General features: G+C 55.2%; 3 protein-coding genes and 1 non-coding gene across 4 annotated transcripts; 1 reads left to right on the top strand and 3 right to left on the bottom strand.

The window, feature by feature from the left end:
- Positions 1-677: 677 nt before the first annotated feature.
- Positions 678-7,413, bottom strand: RIN1 (Ras and Rab interactor 1). Its single transcript, XM_017656667.3, has 10 exons — positions 6,609-7,413; positions 6,293-6,473; positions 6,079-6,193; positions 5,913-5,985; positions 5,680-5,771; positions 4,808-5,545; positions 4,192-4,497; positions 3,807-3,938; positions 3,518-3,669; positions 678-2,673 (listed from the first exon to the last, which is right to left on the bottom strand). The coding sequence occupies exons 1-10, from the start codon at positions 6,692-6,694 to the stop codon at positions 2,188-2,190; spliced, it is 2,361 nt and encodes a 786-aa protein (XP_017512156.2). The 5' UTR covers positions 6,695-7,413; the 3' UTR covers positions 678-2,187.
- Positions 7,414-7,696: 283 nt separating this feature from the next.
- Positions 7,697-14,525, bottom strand: BRMS1 (BRMS1 transcriptional repressor and anoikis regulator). The gene is made up of 10 exons (XM_017656671.3): positions 14,379-14,525; positions 11,736-11,881; positions 11,578-11,668; positions 11,300-11,427; positions 11,036-11,115; positions 10,871-10,967; positions 10,224-10,316; positions 9,095-9,159; positions 8,614-8,653; positions 7,697-8,245 (listed from the first exon to the last, which is right to left on the bottom strand). The coding sequence occupies exons 2-10, from the start codon at positions 11,872-11,874 to the stop codon at positions 8,238-8,240; spliced, it is 741 nt and encodes a 246-aa protein (XP_017512160.1). The 5' UTR covers positions 11,875-11,881; positions 14,379-14,525; the 3' UTR covers positions 7,697-8,237.
- Positions 14,526-14,761: 236 nt separating this feature from the next.
- On the bottom strand, positions 14,762-17,055 carry B4GAT1 (beta-1,4-glucuronyltransferase 1). Its single transcript, XM_017656670.3, has 2 exons — positions 15,889-17,055; positions 14,762-15,642 (listed from the first exon to the last, which is right to left on the bottom strand). The coding sequence occupies exons 1-2, from the start codon at positions 16,942-16,944 to the stop codon at positions 15,451-15,453; spliced, it is 1,248 nt and encodes a 415-aa protein (XP_017512159.1). The 5' UTR covers positions 16,945-17,055; the 3' UTR covers positions 14,762-15,450.
- A 461-nt stretch (positions 17,056-17,516) lies between these two features.
- On the top strand, positions 17,517-17,598 carry TRNAS-GCU (transfer RNA serine (anticodon GCU)). The gene has a single exon. It is a non-coding gene; the product is annotated as a tRNA-Ser (tRNA).
- Positions 17,599-22,823: the final 5,225 nt, after the last annotated feature.

The raw sequence follows: 22,823 nt of genomic DNA, 5'->3' as shown, positions 1-22,823 counted from the left end.
CTAAGACCCCGAGGTGTAGCAAGGAGCAAGGCCGACTTGGCTCTGGCTTCTAGTGGGGGAGACAAGCAGCAAACTCACCCATGGAACTATGGGGCCTCTAGAGGTGGTACATTTCCAAGTAGGTGACTTGGTTGTTTCCCCAAGAGATCCAAATGTCGGGGTTCCAGCTCTGCCCAGAGGCTGTGGGTGCTGGTCAAAACTTCCTCTTCTGAGTCAAAGTTGGGGAACGGGTTGGGAGGGCAGTGCAGAATCTGAGTGCAAGGTGGACTGTTAGTGCCCACATCACACCTGTTTTCCTCTGGCGGGGACTGTGAGTGCTGGGTCTCTACCAGAAGACTGGCAGCAGGCAGGGCCTGGCAGTGCTCATGAGCCACTGCTGGGGGCATTATGAATTCCCAGAGCCAGGAGTCAGGACAGCAGAGCTGCGGCAGGTGGGAGGGGCTTGCCAAAGCCCTCGAGGCAGGAGTCCAGAAGCCTGGACAGTCCTAGCTCCCATGGGACCAGCTCCACATCCAGCCCTGGGGTTCTCTGGGCACCCCTGACATCATTCCACGTCCTTCTTTCGGGACTGAACTTCTTGAGACACCCTGTGTTTGGTTCCCAGAACCGAGCCCTCCCTTAATCTCCCTGCTTCCCACCTCATTGCCCTTCACCCAGTTATCAAACTCCAATCAATGGACAACATTTATTGAGCGCCTGCGAAGTGCCCAGCACTAGTCAAGGCACAGGAGCAGGTGTGGGACCAAGGGGGAGGGGAGACTCCTTACCAGGGAAGCACTGAGGGAATTGCTGCTCGTAGCCTAGTGAGAAATTTGGGAGCCTTGCACCCAAGCTGTCTCTGGATTGTCTGAAATTCTAACGCCTGGGATTTCCCCCTTTCCCTGTCACGTCTGACATGCAGGCTGATGTCCTTTGTGCTCTGTGCCTGAGGGAGTGCCTCAGAGACCTGCTTGGGTCCTCCTTCCACCAGGGGACAATTCCTTCCCAGGGAGTGGTCCCCAGGGGGCTGGCCCAGACCGGGGACTCCAAGGGAGCTGAGGGCTGGCAGTCTTGGGCCCCGCACTGTCCTCATGTTGCTCAGAGCTGCCAGAGTGCAAGGACCTCGGCCACCTAGGCTGCTGCAGCCCTGGAGCACCCCTCGTCCCCCGAGGGGCACCCATTCGGCAGCTTCCTGAGCCACGCACGCCCCCTTGTGGCTAATGATGGCATGTTCTTTGTTCAGATTTGCTGTTTGCTCTGGGCCCCGGTTTGGGGCTGCTGGTCTCAAGAGTCTATCTGAGAGAGGCTGAGAATAGAGGGTGTAGTTGGAACCTGACAGCCTAGTTGGGGGGGGCCCTAATGGCCTGCTGTGAGATATCTTCCGAGTCACTTTCCTCAACTTCAGCGGCTAATAAGCCAGGCACACCCTGCCTCTCAGGAAGCTCTCACAAAGTCCGAAAGAGGTTAAGTGCACAAAAATTGGTTTCCAAGTCTCCTGTCCACCCTGGAAGCCCGTCTCTCCTGTCCAACTCCCCTGAGACGCTAGAGAGGGGGAGGCTGGACCTTATCTCCATGATCTGCCCTGGGTTGACTGGAGAAGCCACCTTTCCCCAGTGCTGAAAACAGACCCTGGGGGCAAGAGGGCTTGCTAACATGCCACCTCCTCCCTCCCCTTTTCCCTAGTCTGAGCTCTGCTTGGGAGCAAAGCCAACCATTTTGACCCCTGGAAGACTTCTGAGAGAAGGCAGGTGGCAGTGCACCCCCACTTTACAGGTGAGGACACTGAGGTTTGGGGGTGCTAGTCCTCCAGATGAGCCCTGAGCTCCGGCTGCCTTCTTGAATCCTGGAAGTGGGTGGAGACCTTCCTGGGCTGTGCTGCTCCCCGGCTGCCAGGTGTTGGACACCGGTTGCATTTGTCATCTGCTGGGCACACTTACCACTGCAGGCTGGCTGGCCTACAGCTAGGGGAGAAGGATAAGCAGCAAAGGGGTCCCCCAAGCTCCCTCAGTTTTCCTCCAGTGCCCCAGATATGGCCAGTCCTGGCACCCCTTCCCCTGCCAGCAGGGTGATCAGAGAGATAACTATCCGACAGAGGTGATGGCAGACACTGGGGTGGAGAGGCCTGGGTGTGAGGCCTTAATTGTGGGGCTGATGGCTCTGAAAAGCCTTCCCAGTACTGCCCCAAATGGCCCTTCTAGCCACTCGAAGCTACTCCTCTGCTACTGGACTTTCCTCAGCCTCTGGCCCCCCTGGCTGAGTGGGGCATCCTCTGGCCGGGCCCTCGCCTGCCTCGGCAGTTGTCTCAGACTCGCCCCTGATGTCCCTGGGACAGGCCTCGACCTCAGTGTCCCCATCTCCCCAGCCCGCTCTCTCCTCCTCCCTGACCCCTGTCTCTGGCCCCGCCCTGCCCTCCTCCATTGCAGCCCGAGGGGCAGCCCCCTGGGCCTCCGACCACTCTGCTGGGCAGTAGACCAGGTAGCCAGCTGTGGGAAGCCTGTGGGCCGGGGCTTCCGGGGGCAAGCGGTGGTAGCCTGGCTCCTTATACAGGAAGAGGCCGAAAGTGTCAGGCTGGGTCACTCGGAACTTGGTAGCACAGAGCTGATTCAGGGTAGCGATCGAGGCCCCCGGGGGCACGGCCAGTGTCTTGGAGGTGCACCCACTGCTGGGGTCCTGATAGGCAACTCGGATGAGGCGCTGTGCAGGAGGAGAAGCAAGAACAGGGACTCAGCCCTGCTGGTACATACCCGGCTGAAAGGCTTAGGGCCCCAGTGGAAGCTCCGCGGGGACAGAGATGGGGCGGCATAAACCCAGTGGTGGAGCTGTTTGGACACGGTGAGCTGTGAGGGACAGATGTGCCTCGGCCAGTGGGTCACAGCTGCAGGCCGGTAGGGGGGCCCCAGCCTGACAACCGTGCCCCGGCCTGCGTTAGCTCCTTCAATCCTCATATCAGCCCCAGGAGGTAGGTGTTAGTACTGCTTTTTACAGATAAAAAAATTGAGGCCCGGAGAGGTTATATAATTTGCCCAAGTTCCCACAACCAGAAAGTAGCAGAGCCAGGATTTGAACCCAGGATCTGGCTACAAAGTCTGGATTCTTAACCAAGGCTAGGAAGGTCCCTTGGCTGGCTGGAGAGGAGGGCGAAGGGCAGGGATGGCCTTCTGGCTTCTGGCCTGAATCCAGATAGGAGGATGAATGGAGAATGGGCCGGAAGCAGGCCTGGGGCTTGAGCCGGCCACCTGTGTCCCTCTCCCGCTCCGCGCCATCTCTGTTTCTTCATCGGTAACATAGGGGTAATGATGGTTCTACCGGAGTTTCTGTGAAGATTAAGGGCTGAGCCCTAGGTACTGAGCACAGTCCTGGCATGTGGAGCTCGGGCCTGGACATTTGTCCTGTGTGGGGCGCTGTTTCCACTGCAGGGTGATGCAGGACTGGCCTTTCTCCTGGTGGGTCTCACTGGGCAGAGGAGGGGGCTGCACTGGATGGTGGCAGGGTCCCCCTGGAGCTGAAAGTTCAGGGGATGGTGTGGAGTGCCTGTTACCTGGAGGCTGTGGGTGGCGGGCAGGCGGCGCTGCTTCCAGAGGCTGAGGGAGTGTTGCAGCTCCTGGGAGGGGCGCAGGGGGCAGGTGCGGGCCTGGGCCAGGCCGCTCAGCAGGGCCAGGCTGGCTGAGAGGCTGGTCAGGTAGTAGCCGCCTAGGCCACAGGGGGAAGAATGTGCTCCGGCTGGGGGTGGGTAGCCTGCTCCCTCTCCCCTGCCCTGCTTGCTCTGGGCCACAGGGGCACCCCAGCCCACCCACCCAGGAAGGCGGCTTGCGTGTGGCGTCCCTCACCCTCTCCAGTGAGTAAAGTGGGCTCCAGCAGTTCCGACATGTACTCAGACTCCAGTAACAGCTCAGGAAGGTCGCACTGGGCCAGGACCAGGCTCAGCAGTGGGAGGAACTCATCAGCCCCGGCGCCCTCCCCTGTGGGGCGGAAAAGGAAGCATCAGGCTCTTCCGGGGCCCTCTGCCTGCCAGACCTTGGGCAATGAGGTTGGTGTGACAGTCATTGGCAGGGGCTGGGGAGAGGATGCTCTGCTCTCTGGGCCTCAGTTTCTACGAGATGGTAGCGTTGGACCAACTTCCCCCCTACAGTGCCGTCCCTGGGACCTCTGCCTGGGTGGGGGGTGCTGCCTCTGGCTCGGCAGGGGCCGGTGGGAGAAGCTGTGCAGGCCTACCCCTGTGGGTCCTCAGGGCTGTGTAGAGCAGCTTGCAGGCCTGCAGGAGCCGCTTCACCTGGGCACTGGGTGAGTAGGTGCGCAGCAGCTGCAGAAGCTTTTGGCGCACCTGCTCTATCTCTCCTGGGGAAGGCAGGCTCAAGTGGGCCCCGAAGGCTGCAGGGCCCTGGGCTTGGGCCAGGTGGAGGCCTTCAGCCAGGCGGCCCAAGGAGCCATCAGCAGAAAGCCGGCGCCTCAGGCGGCCCACCAGGAGGGGCCGGAGAGGCTTGAGCACTGCGCGGTGCAGTGACTTCTCCAGGACACGTTCTGTGGAGGACAGGCAGGCTGGGTCAGAGCAACCAGTGCAGGGGTCGGGGGCAGAGTTTCAGGGAGAGGGGGCACACCCAGGGAAAGGGAGGGATGAAAAGGAGGGGGGATCTTGGTGAGACGGCAGGCATCGGGGAGAGGCAGGGCATGGAATTCACTTGACTGGTGGTTGGACCAGGTGGGTTTGTGAAGCAGCAAAACACACTCAGAGATGGGCCGGCACTGCGCAGGGCAGAAGAGCATGGCTTGGGGAACAGCCAGAAGTGTGGAGACAGGGCTGAGCCAGCAGAGGCCTGGGTTGGAGTCTCACCCAGTCTGTCGGGCGGTAGCGACTTCTCAGAGCCCAGCTCTGCACTCAGCATGGCCCGGGCCTGGCTCAGCACCTCTCGGATGCCCTGCAGCTCCTGAGGCTCAGGACCGGCTCGCACCTGGGTCAGTAGGTCCTGCACCAGCTGGCCAACGTCCGTGTGTCGGTCCTGCATCAGCACCATGGCTGCCCGGGTCACGTGCCGCTCAGGCGCCAGCAGGGAGCAGAAGGCAGCGCTCATGGACCTAAGCAGGGGCCGCTGGTGGGCCAGGCAGGGGGAGGTTGTTGGGCTCCTTGGGGGCTCCGGCACCCCCTCCTCCTCCGAGCTGCTGGGGGAGCCGCAGTCCACCTCCTGGAGGGAGGGCAGGGGTAGGAGGCTGGGGCCAGCACCCCCTGGCACACGGTACCCCACCGAGCTCTCCCTCCGCAGCAGCTGGTGAGGCGGCAACCTTTCCGTCTGGTTGGGGGCTGCCCCTGGCAGCACAGGCACTGGGGGAGGTGGCACAGCCGGGGGAGATAGGGGGCTGGAGGTCTCCATGGACACACGCACTTTGAAGCTCCTCTTGAATTTCTCCCGTCTGGTGGGGCCCAGGTCCCCTGGGAACAGGGGGTTGAAGAAGCACAGGGCGGCTCCGGTGCCCTGGTCCAGCTCTTGTGGGGAACGGGGCTTCAGCCGGGGAAGCAGCGGGCCTTCGGATGGACCCATCTGAGTCTTGGTGTTGAGGGAGGAGCTCCAGAACTCTAGGAAAGAGAAACCAACTGGGAAGGTGCCCAAATGAGGGAAAGGTGCAGGCTCAGGCTGTGTGCCCACTGCCTTTCCTGTCCCTCGGCCTCAGCTTGTCCTTCTGTGCAATGGGTAGCTGAGGAACCCTTACCAATGCCCAGATGGGAGATGGCTTCCAACTCCTTGTGGGTGGCTGCCTGGCAGATAGCTCTGGGGAGCTGGAGGGGGAGAAGAAGGATGTCCCTAAGGCCAGAGAAGAGCAGAAAGTCAGGAGTGAGGGTTGCTCAGCACTGTGGAAGGCTGAGAGACCTGTGGCAGCGGGAGGACAGGGTGTCCCAGGGAGCAGGGCCTCCCGGACAGGGGGCACCCTGTGGCTAGGCTCACCGGGCATGGCAGTAGGCGCAGATGAGCTGGACCAGGTCTGGGAACACAAGCTCCGAGCCTTCCAGGTAGACGCCTGAGATGGGAAGTGAGGTTGTTCTCTGGGGAACCTCCCTGCGCCCCACCCGGAGTGCTGCCAGTCCCTCCCCGCCCAGCCAGCCCCTCTCACCCACTGGGCTCTCCTGGATGTAGTGGCTGGAGACAAAGGATGGGCCACTAGCCTCGGGCAGGCGCATGCACAGGGCTTGGCACTGGCGCGTGTTCGATTTCCGCACCAGGAATGTCTGTGAGTGGACAGCGGTTGGAGGCTCAGGGCCTCCGTGTCTAGTCCCTCTCCCTCCCACCGTCCACTGGCCAGTCTCCGGGGTGCGGGCAGGACTCACCCCCGGGGGCTCGGTCCTCAGCACGTGCAGTGCCGCTGCGGCACTGGCTCGCAGCTGCAGCCACACGGGCCGCGTGAGCAGTAGGCGCTCCCGCAGGCTCACTGTGCGCCCGGGCCGCTGGGGCCCTCCCGCCTGCCCTCCGCCGGCGCCGGGCACGTCATACAGTGGGTCCTGGGCTGGCCTGGGTACGAACACAAGACCTGAGCAGGGAGCCAGGGGCAGGACCCTTGCCCAACGCTCTCCCTCTCCTCTTTGCAGACAGACTGCTCTGCCAGCCCTCCCTGCCCCACCAGACTGCCCTTCCAACTTCACTAACTTTTCTCTCTCCGGGTGCCCAGGCGAGAAGTCGGATGGGCTGGGGGCTCCAAGAAGGTCTGCTTTTGGGTCCCCAGGGGTTTCCATGCCTGGGAGCTCCTTCGGTTCCTCCCAGGACTCAGGAAGAGAATCCAGCCCCCAAGGCGAGAGCGCTCACATTCCCAGCGGTGAGTAACACTTCCTGAGGGCGTTTCGCCCTGTCACACCCCGCCAGTTAACTCTTGTGTGTCCACTCGGCCTGGGCAGTGTCTGCTGCTTCTCTGTTCTGGGCCGAGCCTCTGGGGGCACATGGATCTCCTCCGTGCAAGCGTCACTCCGAGGGGCCCCAGCTGTGTGGCTGCCGCCTCCACAGCGCTTCCCAAGGCCTTGCCAGCCTCCCCAAACCACACAGGTGGGTGAAAAGGGGTTAAACAGGGCCACTCTCACTCCCCACAGGCCCAAGACTCACCCTTGGGACACCTTTCGGTCTGTGGTCAGTTGCTCATCTGTCCATGGCCTTAGGGTCAGCCTTGTGCGAAAGCACCCCCTACTGGTCACAGATGACTCATTCCTGAGCCTAACTTGGGTTTTGGGATTTCAGGTTGCCATGGAGAGAGGATGCCATGTCTCCATAGTAACTAACCCTTTTGCTTAACTGAGGTTCTGGGGGTGGTTCTAACACTCAGCGCTGAACAGGGGGAGTCTGGCTGTGAGGTCGTTGGCACATGGTGCTGCTGCCTCCCGCCTCCTACGCGCGCAGGCCTGCCAGCCTGCCTTGCCAATCTGCCAAGCAACTGGGGCAGGTGCAGACAAGCCCAGTCTCCAGGCACCAAGCACCCAGCCCCCATCTCCACCCAGGGCCTTGGGTTCTGCCTGTGCCACATGTTGCTTCAGACTTTGCTCACCAGCGCTGGGGAGTCCAGGGCCCAGCCTCCCACCAGAGGTGGGAAAGCGCCCCTTCCCCAGTCTGTACCCCAAGTCAGAGTGTGTAGGTTCCTGCTGGGCCGTGAAAGAAGGTACTAGGGACCCCAGAATACACTGCCTGTCTCAGGTACTCCACATGGGAACCCTGATTCCCTTGCAAAATAAATCAGACACGTGCAGATCACGCCAGGGTCTCAGGAAAGTTTTTAATTCGAGTCCCCACAATCTGGGAGGCAGTCCCTAAGAACTGCTTTGAGAAGACCTGGGGATCCTGCCTTCTCACCGTCAGCAACAGCCAGGACAGGGCCCCCAAAATATAATTTCTGGCTCAGAGTTCCCAAGAAGCTCAGCTGACTGGCTCAGTGACTGGGGAGCCAGGTCCAAGGTCGGCAGGAAGGACATTGCTTTGGCTTAAGAAGGGGCACATCTTCTTCGCCAGGGAGGGCACTGAGGAGGCTGACCTTCTCAGGGGAAGTTGGGGGGCTGGTGGGGGACCGAGGAGACAGTCTGGCCTGCTGGGGCAACTCCAGGCCCAGCTGTGCAGGCCCTTGAGAGGCAGAGGAGCCCAGATGAGTGATGGCTGGAGGGGAAGGCCCAGCAGCAGCACCCTGGAGCTAGCCAGGCAGCCCCCGAGGGGCTTGTCCGTCTGCCCTTCTGCTGCAGGAAAATGCAAATCCTGGGTTTGGTGCTGGCTGTTCCAAGGGGCCCCAGGGCTGCGAACAGCGGGTCATGGTCCTGGGGGTGTGTGGGAAAGGAAAAGTCACCGCAGGTAAGAGGAAGCTGGACCAAGAGGCAGGCAGTCACTTTATATGGGGACTGAAAGGAGTGGCCTCGGTCTGGCCCAAGGCAGGTGAGGCCAGGTGGGCGCAGGGCAGCTCCGCAGCCCTCCTGATCCATCCTGCTGCAGGGCTCCACACCGAGCCCTGCAGTCCTGGAGCCTCCCCACCCGCACCCTGGCTCCTGTTCCCCGGACTCCCACATGCCCTCACACCCAGACTGTCCCGGCTCCCCTGGGCCAGTGACCTGACATGGCCGCTGCCTCTCGGGCTCGGAGGCTAGGTTAGGTGAGGGGGAGTGAGGTGAACAACCCCTGCAGTTCTTACCATCTGATTTTCTCTTCTGAGGGGACACAGCTGCCCTAGCCTGGACGGGGAGAGAAAAGCGCCCCTGAGAGCTGGCCTCCAGCCTGGCAAGTGCCCCCTCCACACCAGCCTCGCTGGGACAGTGCTTACCAAGCAGGAAGGGGGGCAGAAGACCCTTTCTAGGCAAAGCTCTGATGGGGCCTCTTGTCAGCCCAGCCAGCCCAGCTTTTGTGCCCTAGCCTCCCTCCCTTTCTCCTGACCCATCAAACCTGCCCAGAACAAGGGGCTGACACAGCCTCGGGCCAAAGGCAGCTTGTGAGCTGACCGTGATGCCAGGGCACCTGGGCTGGGGGCACAGTTGCCAAGGGTTGGCAGGAGCTCCCCAGGTCCTCAGGAAAACCGTGTGTGGAGAGTTGTCAAGAGACCAAAGCTGGTATCTGGGCATGGGGGGGGCCTGCACTGCCAGCCGTACCCAAGATGAGGCGGGCAGCACCAGACCCACCTTTTTGATAGCCGTCCAGTCCTCGAGGATGTCGATCTCCTGCAGCATATACACGATGTACGGGCCTGCGCCAGCGGTCAAGGAAGCAGGAAGCCCAGCGGAGGCGGCAGGTGATGGGCCTCGATCTGGGGGCTCAGACACTCGGGAGAGGTGGTGCCCAGGGCAGTCAGGAGGGGGCTGAGAGCCTGGGTTAGAGCAGGGGCTCCTCCTACCTCCCCTCCTCTCTCCAGTCTCAAGGTCAGCAGGCCAAGACCCACCCCATCCACTTAGGGGCATTGCTCCTTCTTTCCTGTGCCGTCATCTGGCTCCTTTCCCCATCTACACACAGACTCTGTCTTCCAGCCCGAAAAGACCCCCTCTTTGGTCCCACAGTCCCCTGTGGGCACCACGCACCCTGCTCTCAGGTGCTCTGTCCCAGATGCACCTTCCGTGCAGCCCTCAGGCCCTTGCAGTCCAGATTACCCCCTCCCTGCTCAAACCTGACTCTTGTCTCTGGGCCACCAATGCCCTGAGGAAGGATCACTGCAGGAACACTGGGGGATGGGGAGGGCACATAAATTGAATTCAGCTCTGCACTGGGCTGTGCCAGGAGGGATGAAGGTACAGCAGGACATGGATGGAAGGGGCTCATGCTCAAGGTGGGGCAGAGCAACTACCCCCACATGGGATGAGGGTGCCCCGGTTCAGGCCACAGGGGTGCTAAGGAGAAGCAAGCCATAGCTACTAGGGGAAGCCAGGAGGGGCTTCATAGAGGAGGAAACACCCGAGAGGAGCACTGAACAGGCTCAGACAGGCAGAAAGGTACTCCCAGAGGAAGGGGGGAAGCCTGAAACCTGCCTGCGAACATCATGGCAAAGAAAGGCAGGCCGCAAAGGAGTTTTCACTCAGGAAGTTATGGGGGGAGTCGCCAAACAGACATCTCCCCTTTCCTGTGGCCCACGGAGCCTGGGAGGGACCCAGGACCTCACAGAACTCCTGACAGCTGGATCCGCCTGCACATGGCCACACGGTGCCAAACGACCATCAGTGTGTCTAGCCTGACTCTGGCTTCCGTGCCTCTCCCTCTCCCCAGGTCTGGAACCGGCCCTGGCGTCCTGCCCAGCTCAGGCCGCCTGCGGTGGAAGGATACCAGAGACGAGAGGCGCCTTCCTCCTCTTGCTGGGCGGCAGGGAGTCCCAGGTTTTTGAGCTGCCGTTGGCGTGCAGTCTGTCGTCCCACCACTCTGTGGCTCAGACCCAGAGTCAGGACCAGGGTGCTGGCCCTCCCAGGACACCCCCGTCCCGGTAGCCTGTGTCCCTTAATTGCACCAAGCCAGCCCTTCCCCACTACCTCCCAGGTCAGTGGAGAGAATCTGGCCTTGGGGGAGTTGGAAGCTGAGTTCAGGTCCCATTGCTCAGCTGTGCAACCCCGGCGCAGAGGTTACCGCGCTTTCGTGAGCCTCTGTTTCTTTGTTTAGTGGACAGTACGCAATAGAATTCCTGCCTCCTCAGGGCCCTGTGTGGACGTAGGTGCTGGGGACATGCAGGGGCCTGTGGCTACTGTTATGTGTGAGCATGTCAGAATGACACCTTCTGTTCTGGAAAGAGGGTAGGGGGCCCCCCTTCCTGAGCCCCAACTGTGTGTAAGGTACCAGGCTAGACCCTTTCCATGCCTGGTGTCATTCAGTCCCCACAGTGACCCCATGAAGCAGGTCCTCTATTGTCCCCTCATGCAGCAGGGAAGTGGGGGCCCACACAAGGGTGGGCATCAATCGGACCAGGCCAGGGGCAGCCTCACCGGAGCTAATGTCCAGGCTCTGGCGGTCCTCCTGCAGCCTCTGGACCCGCTCCTGGAGCTCCCCCTGCAGCGCGTCATAGAGCAGCAGCTTCTCGCTCTAGGAGGTAGGACAGTTCAGCAGGGGGGACTGGGGAGGCCGTCTCAGGCCCCCTTCCGGTCACTCACCTCCAGGTGCTGTCTGGCTCCCTGCAGTTCACACTCGTACTTATTCCTAATCACATCCAGACAGAAGCCTTTGTAGATCCCTGTGGAGGGAGGCAGACGGGAGGTTCTGCCTGGCCAGGAACCCTGGTGCCCAAAGAGGGGGCCCAGGAGCACAGGGGGGGCAGGGCTGGCATGACAGGGGTAGGGGACAGGGAGCTGCGGGCTCTGGCAGGGGAACAGGGAGGAGGGCTGGGGCTGCCCCAGGGCACAGGACAGTCCACAGACCTGCCACCTGAATGCGGATCTTGAGGCTCCGCTGCAGCCCCCCCAGAGGCTCTGTGTACTCGGGGGCTCTCTCGGCTCCCACTTCCTCCAGACGCACCCGCAGCTGGCTCAGTCGTTCCCTAAACAACCTGCGGGGTAAAAGGCAGCCGTGCACCCGCACCCAAGGGCGCATCCGTCACAAGGCGCTGGGTCCCCTCCCCGCAGCAGGCCCTGAGCCCCAGCCCCGCGCCCAGCACAGAGCCGCTGCCTCCAGACCCGCCAAGGCGTCCCCTGCTCACTTCTCCTTCAGCTCTGAGAACTGCTTCTCCAGGTCCAGCATCTCACTGACACACTCACTGCGGCGCCGCTCGTAGTCCTCGTCATCCATCTCTGGAACAAGAGGCCAGTGAGGGCCGGCGGGGGGCGGCAGGCCGGCGGGCATGTGCGGGGGGCTCACCGGAGCTCTCCTCCTCTGACTCGGTCTGGCTGCCGCTCCGCTCCTCCTCACTGTCTTCCTCCTCCCCATTCATCTCCGCAGCCGAATCACCTTCTGCTTCCATCTCTTCCGTGTCTTTGCTTGGAGGCTGGACGGGCATCTGGGCTCTGGGAGGAGGGGAGCCATCACTCGCTACCGCCCACACCTCCAAGTAGGAAAATGGCCACACAGGGAGTCAGACCAAGCCTGACCACAGACTGGGCAGGCAGGGCAAGTGACTGGACTAGCCACACCTCCCAGAAGCCCGGGAACCATGGTCATGCTTATGCTGTAGACCCTGCTGGTGATGCCAATCCTGGAAATACTGGCCAGAAGGTGGGAAAGGCCAATGCTGGTTTCCCCAATGCCTACGGGACTAGGCCCAAACTTCTGACTGGGGCTTTCAAGGCCCTGCACAAGACTGGACTTGAACCGGTCCAGCTTCCTCACCCTACCATCTAATGGCCAATTCTGAAATGCATGCACTTCCTCCCGCCCCCCTCCCCGCCTCGTGTTGTCCTTCTGCCTATAGGGCCCTCCACTTCTCTTCCTGAGCACTCTACAATCCTGCCTTCTCACGTGCACTGGCCAGATCCCATCTCCTGCTTCCTCTGGGACCTCATGCCATCAGAATCCTTCCCATGAAACTTTAGCCATGCTCAGGTATTTCTTCCATTTACAAAAGACAGGAGCACAAAACCATGCCGCACTCCGGCTCACAGCTACACTGCTCCAGGCCTTCCGCACACCTGCTCTTCCCGCTTCCACTTCCCACTGTTTCACTTCCGTTTCTGCATCACCACTCTGCTGAAACTAATTCTGTGGTTACTAATGACAATCTAACACCAATAGTTTTCAGTGCTGATCTCAGCTGACTTCTCAGCAACTCTGATCACTGTTAAGTGTTCTGTTCATTCACCCATCTAATATTTATTGAAAATCTAACATAGGCTAGGTCTCATCAGAGACTGCTGTGACCAAGAGACACAACTTGAACCTCACGGAGTTTACAAGTTCCTGGGAGAGAGAGGAACTTGTAAAGCTACAGTAGACCATTATTGCGGTGTGAGAAGTACTAAGATTGGGGGCATATGGGATAGGCTTCTAAGTGGGACCTGGAGCTTGTAGAGGCAGGGAGGGCTTGCAGAGGAGGAAGGCCCAGACGCACAAGCTGAGCTGGCTTGGGGAGGGAACATTCCAAGTAAAGTGACTAGCATGTGCAAAGACCCCCAAATTAGAGAAGGGGCAGGGCTGGAGCAGATGGGTCTAAACCTCAGAGAAAAATCTGGACTGCAGAGGTCTCGTCATTGGCATATAGTCAGTTTTCCAGCCCTTGGGAGAGGTGCAACTAGTAAGGCAGAGCACAGAGTGAGAAGGGGTCTAGGATGGAAATTCCAGGGTCACCACAGGGGAAGATGATGAGACCCCTTCAAAGGAGAAGGAAGATAGCAGGAAACTAGAAGGAAAAAGAGGTGAAGGAGGGAAAAACTTAGTCATGGGGACAGAGAAAGGAAGGAGTGGTGACAGTTCCAAATGCTGCCACGAGGTCACCTAAGAGGAAAACTGAACAGTTCCTCTCAGATAATTTCTGCCTACTGAGGCTTTCCATTTCAGTGTGATCTTCCAACTTCTCTGGACACTATCTTGTGTCCTTTAGATTGGTGTGGACACCATTCCCTCTAAGAAGCCCCATTTGCTTAAATCTCCTCTTGATTTGCCTATTCTCATGTCTGGCTCTCCAAAGAGTCAGACTGTAGGGCAGGGCTGCATATGCACCTCACTTACCTAGCACAGTACAGACCCAATGCCTGGAGGATTTGCCAATACAAATTAAACAAAACAAAATTTAGCAGGGCAGGGATTGACTTTAACTTCTTGGTAGCTCCAGGACCCCGGAGTAGTAGCAAGCCCGAAGTGTTCTGTTCTGACACCAATTCGAATTCTGTAAAATAACTGGCCAAGAAGATAGTCACATTCCTCAGTGATTTCACAAATGACCTGAGCCTGACCCAAAAACCTTGGTTCTCCAAATCAGCATTGTCTTTCCCATTCTCAAAATTCATTTCCTGCAGTTACCAAATTTTGCGATTCCTCTTCATTGTTAAATACATTTACTTTGTAAGGCGCAATAAAAGTCCTACCTTGTGAGACCAGAAAGGGTGGGGGTGCGGTGGTGGAGGGAGAGTCTCTCCAGCTGTGTCTGATTCTACTGAGTGAGCTAATCTAAATCACAACCTCTCCTCCCTGCCCGGCTGCAAAAAGAGTACAACCACTGCATTTACAAGTGAGCGCTGTAAAGACTGAAAGAGGTAAGCGTCGGAAAGCAAACCATAAGACGCAGCGCCCATATATTTATCTTTTCAAGAACAGCATCTTAGAGGCAGGCTTTTACGGAAGGCAGATTCGTCCCCACCGATGAGGAAGCCAACCGAGCCCCTCCACGGCGCGCCAGGGGCCTCCCACCCCGCTCTATCCACGTCTGCCCCGGCGCGGGCGGGGGAATCACTGGCTCTTCCGCGGCCAGTTTGGACCCCGCGGCCCAGTACGCGTCCAGCAGGTTAGGTCTCCGGTTCCGACCGACTGGCCGGGGAGGCTGAACCAGACGCCAGGGGTGGCGTTACGCACCGCGAGGAGTGAGGCCTGCAGCCTCACGTCGACACCGTCGAGAAGTAGCCGCGGATGCTGAGCTCCTAGAAGCGCGGCGGCGGTCCCTCTTCCCCGGGAGGCGGGACCGCCGCCGCGCTTCCGCATGCGTCATCAGTAGGCGCTCGTCGCGGGGCTCGCAATTGGGTAGCTGGGGACCAAGCTTGCTGGGATACCGCAGGCCGGTCTCCAGAGCAACCGGCGGACATTCACACTGGACCTCTCCTGGGGAGAAAGGCCCTAGTGGTTTCTTTGCATTAAACCCGGCTCCTCTCAGTCCGCAGCCACCTCTCCGGCGTTAAAGGGTAAAACCCGCGACCGCCCCGCCCCAACCATTCGGTTCAGAAGAGTAATGGAGCCAGCTGTAGGTGTGAACACTCATTTATTTACATATTGGCATCGGTAGGCAAAAAACCCAGAACGGCTACTATAGGGTACAGATCTCGGACTATCACGTACAGGTTCACGCACAGAACCTGCAGACGTTCCTTTCTTCAGAGCTCCCGAGGGCGGAGGCCTGGGAGAACCAGCAAGTTTAGGCTTCTGCCTACAGGTAAAAACTAAATTCAATGCCTTCATCTGACTTCCTTTCCCAAAGTCATTTTGTTAAGTACCCGGACTGCTCAGTTCTGTCCCATTCATACTTTCTGCTCGCCTACTGCCCACCCACCCAAGATTGTTAATAATAATAACAATAATAACAACGATAATACTGTAATAATATTAATACTTCACATTTGTACGAAGCTCACAGAATGTTTTCACATATAGCATCTCACCTGAGCCTCCCAACAGTGCTGTGAGGTAGGTATTCTCACCTCCCTTTTTACAGACGGGGTAACTGAGGCTCAGAGAGGGAACAGGATTTGCTCAAGGCCACACAGCTAGTTAGTGGTAAAGCTAGGACTTGATCCCAGCACCCCATATTCAAGTCCAGGGTTCCAACACCACAGCTACCACTGTAAAGTGGAGTGACATTTCTTACCCCCGTCAGGCCTGAGGGGCGGCCTAAGGGGAGAGGGGGATGAGACTCTCAGACTGGGGAAGAAAGGGCTCAGCAGTGACGGGGAGAGTCGGGGTACTTGGCCTTCAACTCCTGCTTGAACTGGCGGTAAAGGATCTTATTGTGCTGATTTTCAGCCTCCTTTTGGGGATGGAACTTCAAGGCTTCTTTGAAGCCCTTATGAACCAGAAAACCTTCATTCAGCACCTCGAAATCAAATCCTGCCACGTGCAGCTCACAGGCCTGTAGGGGGGAGAGAGAGGTCAGCAAAGTTTGATGACATTCCTAGGGCCAAGACTGACCTCCCTAAAGCTGCACTCCAGCATCCCCATTCCTCTGGAGGCATCTTGGATCTTCCACACCATCCAACCAACTCCTGAGCTATAATTCCTCCTGTCTCATTGCTCTTTTCCATCTAGAGCCACTCATAGCTCCTTGACCCCACCACCCCTCCTGCCCCATTTCCCCTGCCCTCTCCCTTATGGGCACCTGGCTGATGCGATTGAAGCCGTACTGCCGAAAGCGCTCGTCGAAGGTGGGCACCTTGCCTCCAGCGATGTAGAATGGCTCCCAGGGGTCCTGCCAGGGCACCACATAGGCAGGCCTCAGCAAGGTCTCTTCTGGCAGATTGACCCAGCGGGAGTAGTTGGTGGGCGCCTGGCAGGGCGTGCACAGCCCATAATAGAAGGGCCGCACCTCGCCCACCTGGTAGAGCTGCAACAGCTCATTCTTGTTCGTGGGCATGCGGCGGGCTCGGCGGATCTCGAAGGCAGGCACCACGAGCGCTGTGCCCGCCCACTGCTTGCTCTGATCCAGCATTTCCCGAAGTCCTCTCCACAGCCCCTCGCTGGGCACCATGTCCACGTCAATTACCAGGGCATAGTTGGCCCCCTCACGAGCCAGATTCCGCAGTAAGTTATTGGGGTAGGAGACATTGGTACCCAGGGCGTAATTGATCCCAGGCTGGGCCACCCGGGCTAGTTTGTCAAAGACTTCTTGGCAGGACCGCAGCAGGGCGAACTCCCCCGGCTCCCGCGGGTCGGGCACGGCGGCCTCGTAGCGCGAGGGGCACACGAGGTGCATGGAGACCCTGGCGCGCATATCGGGGCAGTGGCTGCTCAGCGCGTAGGTCAGCACGGTGGCTAGCTGCGCCTCCTCCTTAGAGGCTGCGAACACCGACACCGATAGCGGGCCCTCCCAGCGTTCCAACAGGCCCGACAGGTGCAGCAGGTTGTCCACACTGGCGTGCGTGGCTAGTATCACATCGTTGGGGTCCATGGTGGTCTTCAGTAGGCCCCTATAGACGCGGTAGTCGCCGCTGGCGTCCAGGACGCCTCCGGAGGCCAACGCGGTGCGAAGCTGCGCCTTGACCTGGTCCACGGACCGCGGGGACGGCGGGAAGAACTCAAAATACTGGTCTTGCTCCTCCTGCCCATGCAGCCCGGAGAGCAGCGACAGGTAGAGCAGCTGCAACATCGCCACCAGCATCAACGCAGCCAGCAGAAGCTGGTAGAAGGCGCACCGGATGGCGTAGGACATCTGCATGGCTCTCGGGGCTCGGGGCGCGCAGCAGGGACCACCGGGCCGCAGCCTCCGCCGATCGCTTCAAGCCCGGATTTACCGCAGCCTGCCGAGCGCACCCGAAGAGAGCCGAGCCGAGCCGAGGCCCCGAGCAGCCCCGCCCGCCCGCGCCGGCCTCAGGGCGCGCCAGCTCGCCCCCTGCGCGCCAGGAGGAGCTACTGCACTCTCCGCCGGCGCCGCGCATTTGCAAACGCTGAAACTGCCCGCCGCCGCGCCGCCGCGCCGCCGCGCCTGCCGGGTTCCCAGGGACGCGTACCCCGTCCCCACTCAGTGCCCGACCCCTGGACCAAGCGCGTCCTGAAACCCGGCGCGCTCGTCCCCTACTAAGGGAGGAGGAGCCGTGGCCTAACTCGGCTGCAGCTTGGTGAAGGGCGGCGCGAGTTCCCGGCTGCGGCGAGCGGAAAGGAACGCAAAAAGCCCCTTTCTTTTCATGGCTTCTCCCTCCAAGTCCAGCGAAGTTCGCACTCAAGAATAGAAATAAGGAACATGAAAAGTGCGGAGGCGATAATAGAGTGCAGTAAATCGTGCTTCTGTAGGACGAGGTGGCCGAGTGGTTAAGGCGATGGACTGCTAATCCATTGTGCTTTGCACGCGTGGGTTCGAATCCCATCCTCGTCGGTGCTGAGTGTTTTATACAGAAAATGGTTCTTCGTTTTCCACATCCCAACTACCTGGACCTTCAGGTTGAAGAGAACTGACTGGGGGCCAAAACGCAATTGGCCCCAGTGTGGGCCTCTCTCCACCTTGTTCTCTGTGCATCTCCTGCTGCTTCATACCCCAGGTATCTGAACCTTCTGGGTGCACGCCAGAGGTCTATGTTTCTTTCTGCCGATGAAGAGGGGGTCTTTGGGTCGGTGACATCTCGAATACCAGAACTGGAATTATGGCCAGTGCTAAATTGGGGGCCAGCATACTGTTTACAGGAATTAAAGAAGCCCACTTGGAGGGGCCACCTTTCCTGTCTGAAGTAGTGAACCTTGGGTGGGGTGTTAGTCATTTAGATTATTACACTATTCAGCCCACTGAATCCCTTCTTCCCTCCCCCCAGCACTTCTCACACACACACACACACACACACACACACACACACACACACACACACACGAGAAGGCCTTGAATATTCTAACACCAGCCAAAGTACACAGAAACGCTTCATAAGTGTTTGTGAAATGATCCATTTAGAAGAGAAGAGGCAGTGGGGAAAGGCAGGCACTTCAACAAATCTATCAATAATATGCAATAATATTTGAGTACTCTGAATCTTGGGATGATGCTTTGGGATAGACTGGGGAGGGCCTCAAATGGTGGGTTAAGGTGTCTGCCTGCTACCCCACATTCAGTAGGGAGCCAAGCTTGTTGGGTCGGAGAGTAACCAGGAGACCTAGATTCTTCAGCTGCAGCAGTGTCACCTACTAAGCACCAGGTCTGCACCAGGAGCTTGCTCGGCACCCGGGATGGGGTCCTTGCAGGAGACACAGGTGCTGTCCTGGAAGGTTTTCACTGGTGACCTGGGCCAGGAAAGTGGACAGAGGTATGTACAGATCCTTGCAGCACAAACCTTGCAAACTGGAAGCTCAAAAGCCAGAGTTGGTACCATGTGGGTTTTCTTTGACCTGCTCAGTGTTTAAAAATGACAATTTAAATCACATTAGCTGCTAATGTTCATGAATCATATTTCACATAAAATCCACATTTCCAAATTCTGTTTTAAATTCTGGGAGATCTGGCAATTCAGGCCTGAATTCCCACAGGGTGACAATGGGCCAGAGCATAAGAGAGGCTCCCATTCTGCGAACAGTCTTCTCTTTGGGGAAGTCTCAATCCTGCACTTTCCCTGCCTGCTCGGGCCTTTGAACATCTGAGTTTCATCTGCAGTGTTCACACAATACCTATTCACCATCTTGATTGAAGATTTGCCTAGGCATGTGCCTGCAATACCCCCTTTCCCACTAAATGTTAGCCACCTAGCAGACACCAGTACACATTTGTGAATTAGTAGATGAGAAGCTTCCGAAGTGACGCAGGGCCCTAGTTTAAGGGGAGACTGAAAGGTAGTGACTTGACCTTGGTCCGGTGTCAAGATCAAGGAGGGCTACATGGAAGGCCCAGAAAAACATCTGAAGCCTGCTGTTGTGGGCAGAGAGGCCTGGCTGGGGAGAGGGACTGGCTGAGATGGAGAGGGGCATGAGAGATTCAAAGGCCAAAGTTACAAACCATTAACAAGGGGTCTGCTTCCCACATACCTTTCCCTATGTGTGGCTTCCATCTGGTTGTTCCTGAAATATACCTTTTATAATAAAACTGAAATCCAGTTTTATTTATAATAATTTATAATAATTTATTTATATTTATATATATAAATTTTATTTATATATATAATTTATATATATTTATATATATATATTTATTATTATTTATATTTTAATTATATATATTTATTATATATAATTAATTATATATATAATATATTAATTATAAATAATTAAAATATATAATATATATAATAATTATATATATTAATATATAATATAAATATATATATATATATATTTATTTATTTATAATAAAACTGAAATCCAGTAACCAAGGCTGGACTTTCTGGAATCTTTGATTTACCTTATAGCCAGTTGGTCAGAAGCAAAGATAACAACCTAGACTTGGATTGGCACCTGAAGTGGGCGCAGTCTTGTGACGCTGCGCCTGTAACCTGTGCGATCTGGTGCTTTGTCCAGGTAAACAATGTCAGAACTGAGTTGCGTTGTAGGACATTCAGATGGTGTCAGCAAATTGCTGGGTGTGGGGGAAAAAACCCACATATCAGACCTGGTGTCAGAATCATGTGTACAGAAATGCAACTGAATTTTGCATGTTGATCTTGAATCCTGCAACGTTGCTGAACTCATTTGTTAGCTCTAAAAGTGTGTGTGTGAATTCTTTAGTATTTTCTATGTGTATACTATATCATCTGTAATCACAGATAGTTTTACTTCTCCCTTTCCAATTTATAATCTTTTTATTTCTCTTTCTTGCCAAATTGCTCTGGATGGAACTTCTGTTACACAGTGGAATAGGTAAAATGGTGAAAGCAGGCATCCTTGTCTTTTTCCCAATCTTAGGGGGGCAGGATTTCAGTCCTTCACCATTGAATATGACATTAATTGTGGATTTTTCATAAATACCCATTATCAGATTGAGGAAGTTCCTATCTATTATTTATCTTGAAAGGGTGTTGGCTTTTGTCTCATGTTTTTTTCTGCATCAGTTGAGATGATCATGTTTTTTTCCCCGTCATTCAATTGATGTGGTGCGTTACATCAATCGATTTTGCATGTTGAACCACCTTGCATTTGGGAGTAAATCCCATTTGGTCATGGTGTATAGTCCTTTGAATATGCTGCTGGGTTTGATTTGCTAGTATTTCATGGAGGACTTTTGCATCTATGTTTATAAGGGTTATTAATCTGCTGTTTTCTTGTGAGGCCTTTATCTGGTTTTTGCACTGGGGTAATACTGGTTGCATAGAATGAGAATGTGTTCCTTCCTCTTGTGTTTTTTGGAAGAATTTGAGAAGGAATGGTATTAATTCTTCCTTAAATGATTGGTAGAATTAGCCCATGAAGTCATCTGGTCCTGGAATTTTTGTTTGTCGGGAATTTTTTGATTACTGATTCAGTCCTGTTACTTGTTATAGGTGTGTTCAGATTTCCTGTTTCTTCTTGAGTTAGTTTTGGTAGTTTGTGTGTTTCCGGGAATTTGTCTGTTTCATCTAGGTTTCTCATTTGCTGGTGTACAGGTATTCACAGCATTCTCTTACCATCCTTTTCATTTCTGCATAATCAATTGTAATGGCCCTACTTTCATTTCTGATTTTCATAATTTTAAAGTCTTCTCTTTCACTTCTGACTTTAGTAATTTTAAGTTCTCTCTTTTTTTCTTAGGCAGTCTAGTCAAAGGTTTGTCAATTTTTTGATTGTTTCAAAGAACCAACTTACAATTTCATTGATTTTCTCTAGTGTTTTTCTAGCCCCATTTTGTCTCCACTCTAACCTGTATCTCCTTCCTTCTGCTATAGCTTTGGGTTTACTTTGCTTTTCTTTTTCTAGGTCCTTAAGGTGTAAAGTTAGGTTATTGATTTGAGACCTTCTTTCTTTTTAATATAGACATTTACAGCTACAGATTTCCTCTCGGCACTGCTCTTGCTGCAATGTATACATTTTTGTTTTAAATAAATGTTATTACAAGTATGAAAAGTAAGGTTTCAACATTATCCAAAAATTACGTTTCAGTTTAACAAGTACAAAACAAGACTTCCGACAAAAAGTTCACAGTTAGGTATAAAACACTTAAGAATATATTTTGATATTCACAGTGAGCATTTTAAAAAAGTAAGTTTTGCTAATAAGTTTTAGAAGCAAAAATATATTTACAGTCCCAGCTAAAGTAAATCCTAACTGAGGAACAGTCCTTCCTTAGAATGGGTAGTTAGCATTCCCAATAAGATCTGTATGAGAATTCCTTTAAAAATAATGGTAAACTTGGTTCAGTGATGTCAAAATTCAATGCCTTATGGTTTGCCTGACAAATACCATCTATTTCTTGTATCTGCTACCCACAAATAAGGTTCTCAACCATGTACTGCAGCTTTGATTTGTGGCTGAATATGTTTATATATGATCTATGCTGGAGAATGTTCCATGTGCACTTCAGAAAAAGACTTCCTGCTTTGTTGAGTGTAGTGTTCTAAGGAAGTCTGTTAAATCTTGTTTAAAGTGTGTTCAAGTCTTTTATTTCCTTGCTTATCTCCTGTCGATGTGTTCTACCATTATTTAAAGTGGGTTACTGTTATATCCAACTATTATGGTAGAAGAGTCTATTTTGCCTTCAATTTTATCTAATTTTGCTACATACATTTTAGGATTTTGTTGTCAGGTGTGTACATGTTTATGATTACTGTATCTTATTCATGAATTTACATCCTTAAATATGATGTATAACATTATTCTTTGTCTCTTAAATTATTTTTGAGTTTTTTATTATTATTTGTCTGATGTTAGTATAAATGTATTCACTCCGTCTGTCTTTTGGTTACTGTTTGCATGGAATAGTTTTTTCCATTTTTTCACTTTCAACCGATTTGTGTTTTTGGCTGAATTTCTTGTAGAAAGCACATGTGAATTCATCTTTTTAATCCACTCTGACAATCTCTGCCTTTTAACTGGAGACCTGAGTCAATTTACAAACCAAGATGCCTCTTCCTCATAAAAGGGTGAGCAGCTTGCAGGTAGAGGCTGGCCTTCAAGTGTTTGCGTCTCTTCTCCAAACCTGCCTCAAAGCCAGTGCTCTCCACATGGGGCCCTGTGTGTTTGCTGATGGACACTGGCTGCTTCTAGGTGGCTCTGGGCCTGCTGGCAGAGCTGTGCCAGGCTGGGGAAATGGCAGTGGCCGGGGAACTGGGCATTAGGAGAGAGGTAGGCAGGTGCAGCCCAAGTATTTGTTTCCAACATCAAAGCCAGCTTTCTCCTGATGTGACGGGAGAGCTGAGCTGGGTCTACTGAGAATGAGGATGGGTGGAAGGAATTGCAGGACCCTTGAGGGGTGAGGGTCCTCTTTCTGGGCCCATCCTCCATTGCTCAGCCCAACCTGGGCTTGCTCCGGACGACCATGGACCAGCACCAGTGGGTTCCCTGGGACCGTGGCCTGGGTTGGGCAGGTAGAGGGAACTTTGGGTATGACAAACAATAGTCTCTGAAGGTGGACAAGGGGACTCAGGAAGTGCTGGGGTCCGGCCACCACCAATCCCAGTCAAAGGGAACAGCTAGGCCTAGTGGTCTGCACCAGAGACT

The sequence above is a fragment of the Manis javanica genome, chromosome 11 (genome assembly GCF_040802235.1).
Source record: "Manis javanica isolate MJ-LG chromosome 11, MJ_LKY, whole genome shotgun sequence".
NCBI lineage: Eukaryota > Metazoa > Chordata > Mammalia > Pholidota > Manidae > Manis > Manis javanica.
This window is presented reverse-complemented; position numbering and strand designations above follow the sequence as displayed.

What these genes read in the sequence shown, in the direction of transcription:
- BRMS1 (XM_017656671.3), bottom strand. Translation starts at nt 11,874, where the DNA reads ATGCCCGTCCAGCCTCCAAGCAAAGACACGGAAGAGATGGAAGCAGAA. An exon ending in GATCCGCATTCAGGTGGCAG is followed by an intron (nt 11,116 to 11,299) that starts GTCTGTGGACTG and finishes CTCCCTCCACAG; the next exon opens with GGATCTACAAAGGCTTCTGT. An exon ending in ACTGGACGGCTATCAAAAAG is followed by an intron (nt 8,654 to 9,094) that starts GTGGGTCTGGTG and finishes CTCCCCGTCCAG; the next exon opens with GCTAGGGCAGCTGTGTCCCC.
- B4GAT1 (XM_017656670.3), bottom strand. Translation starts at nt 16,944, where the DNA reads ATGCAGATGTCCTACGCCATCCGGTGCGCCTTCTACCAGCTTCTGCTG. An exon ending in GCTTCAATCGCATCAGCCAG is followed by an intron (nt 15,643 to 15,888) that starts GTGCCCATAAGG and finishes TCCCCCCTACAG; the next exon opens with GCCTGTGAGCTGCACGTGGC.
- RIN1 (XM_017656667.3), bottom strand. Translation starts at nt 6,694, where the DNA reads ATGGAAACCCCTGGGGACCCAAAAGCAGACCTTCTTGGAGCCCCCAGC. An exon ending in TGCGCCTACTGCCATGCCCG is followed by an intron (nt 5,772 to 5,912) that starts GTGAGCCTAGCC and finishes CTCTGGCCTTAG; the next exon opens with GGACATCCTTCTTCTCCCCC. An exon ending in CATCTCCCATCTGGGCATTG is followed by an intron (nt 5,546 to 5,679) that starts GTAAGGGTTCCT and finishes TCTCTTTCCTAG; the next exon opens with AGTTCTGGAGCTCCTCCCTC.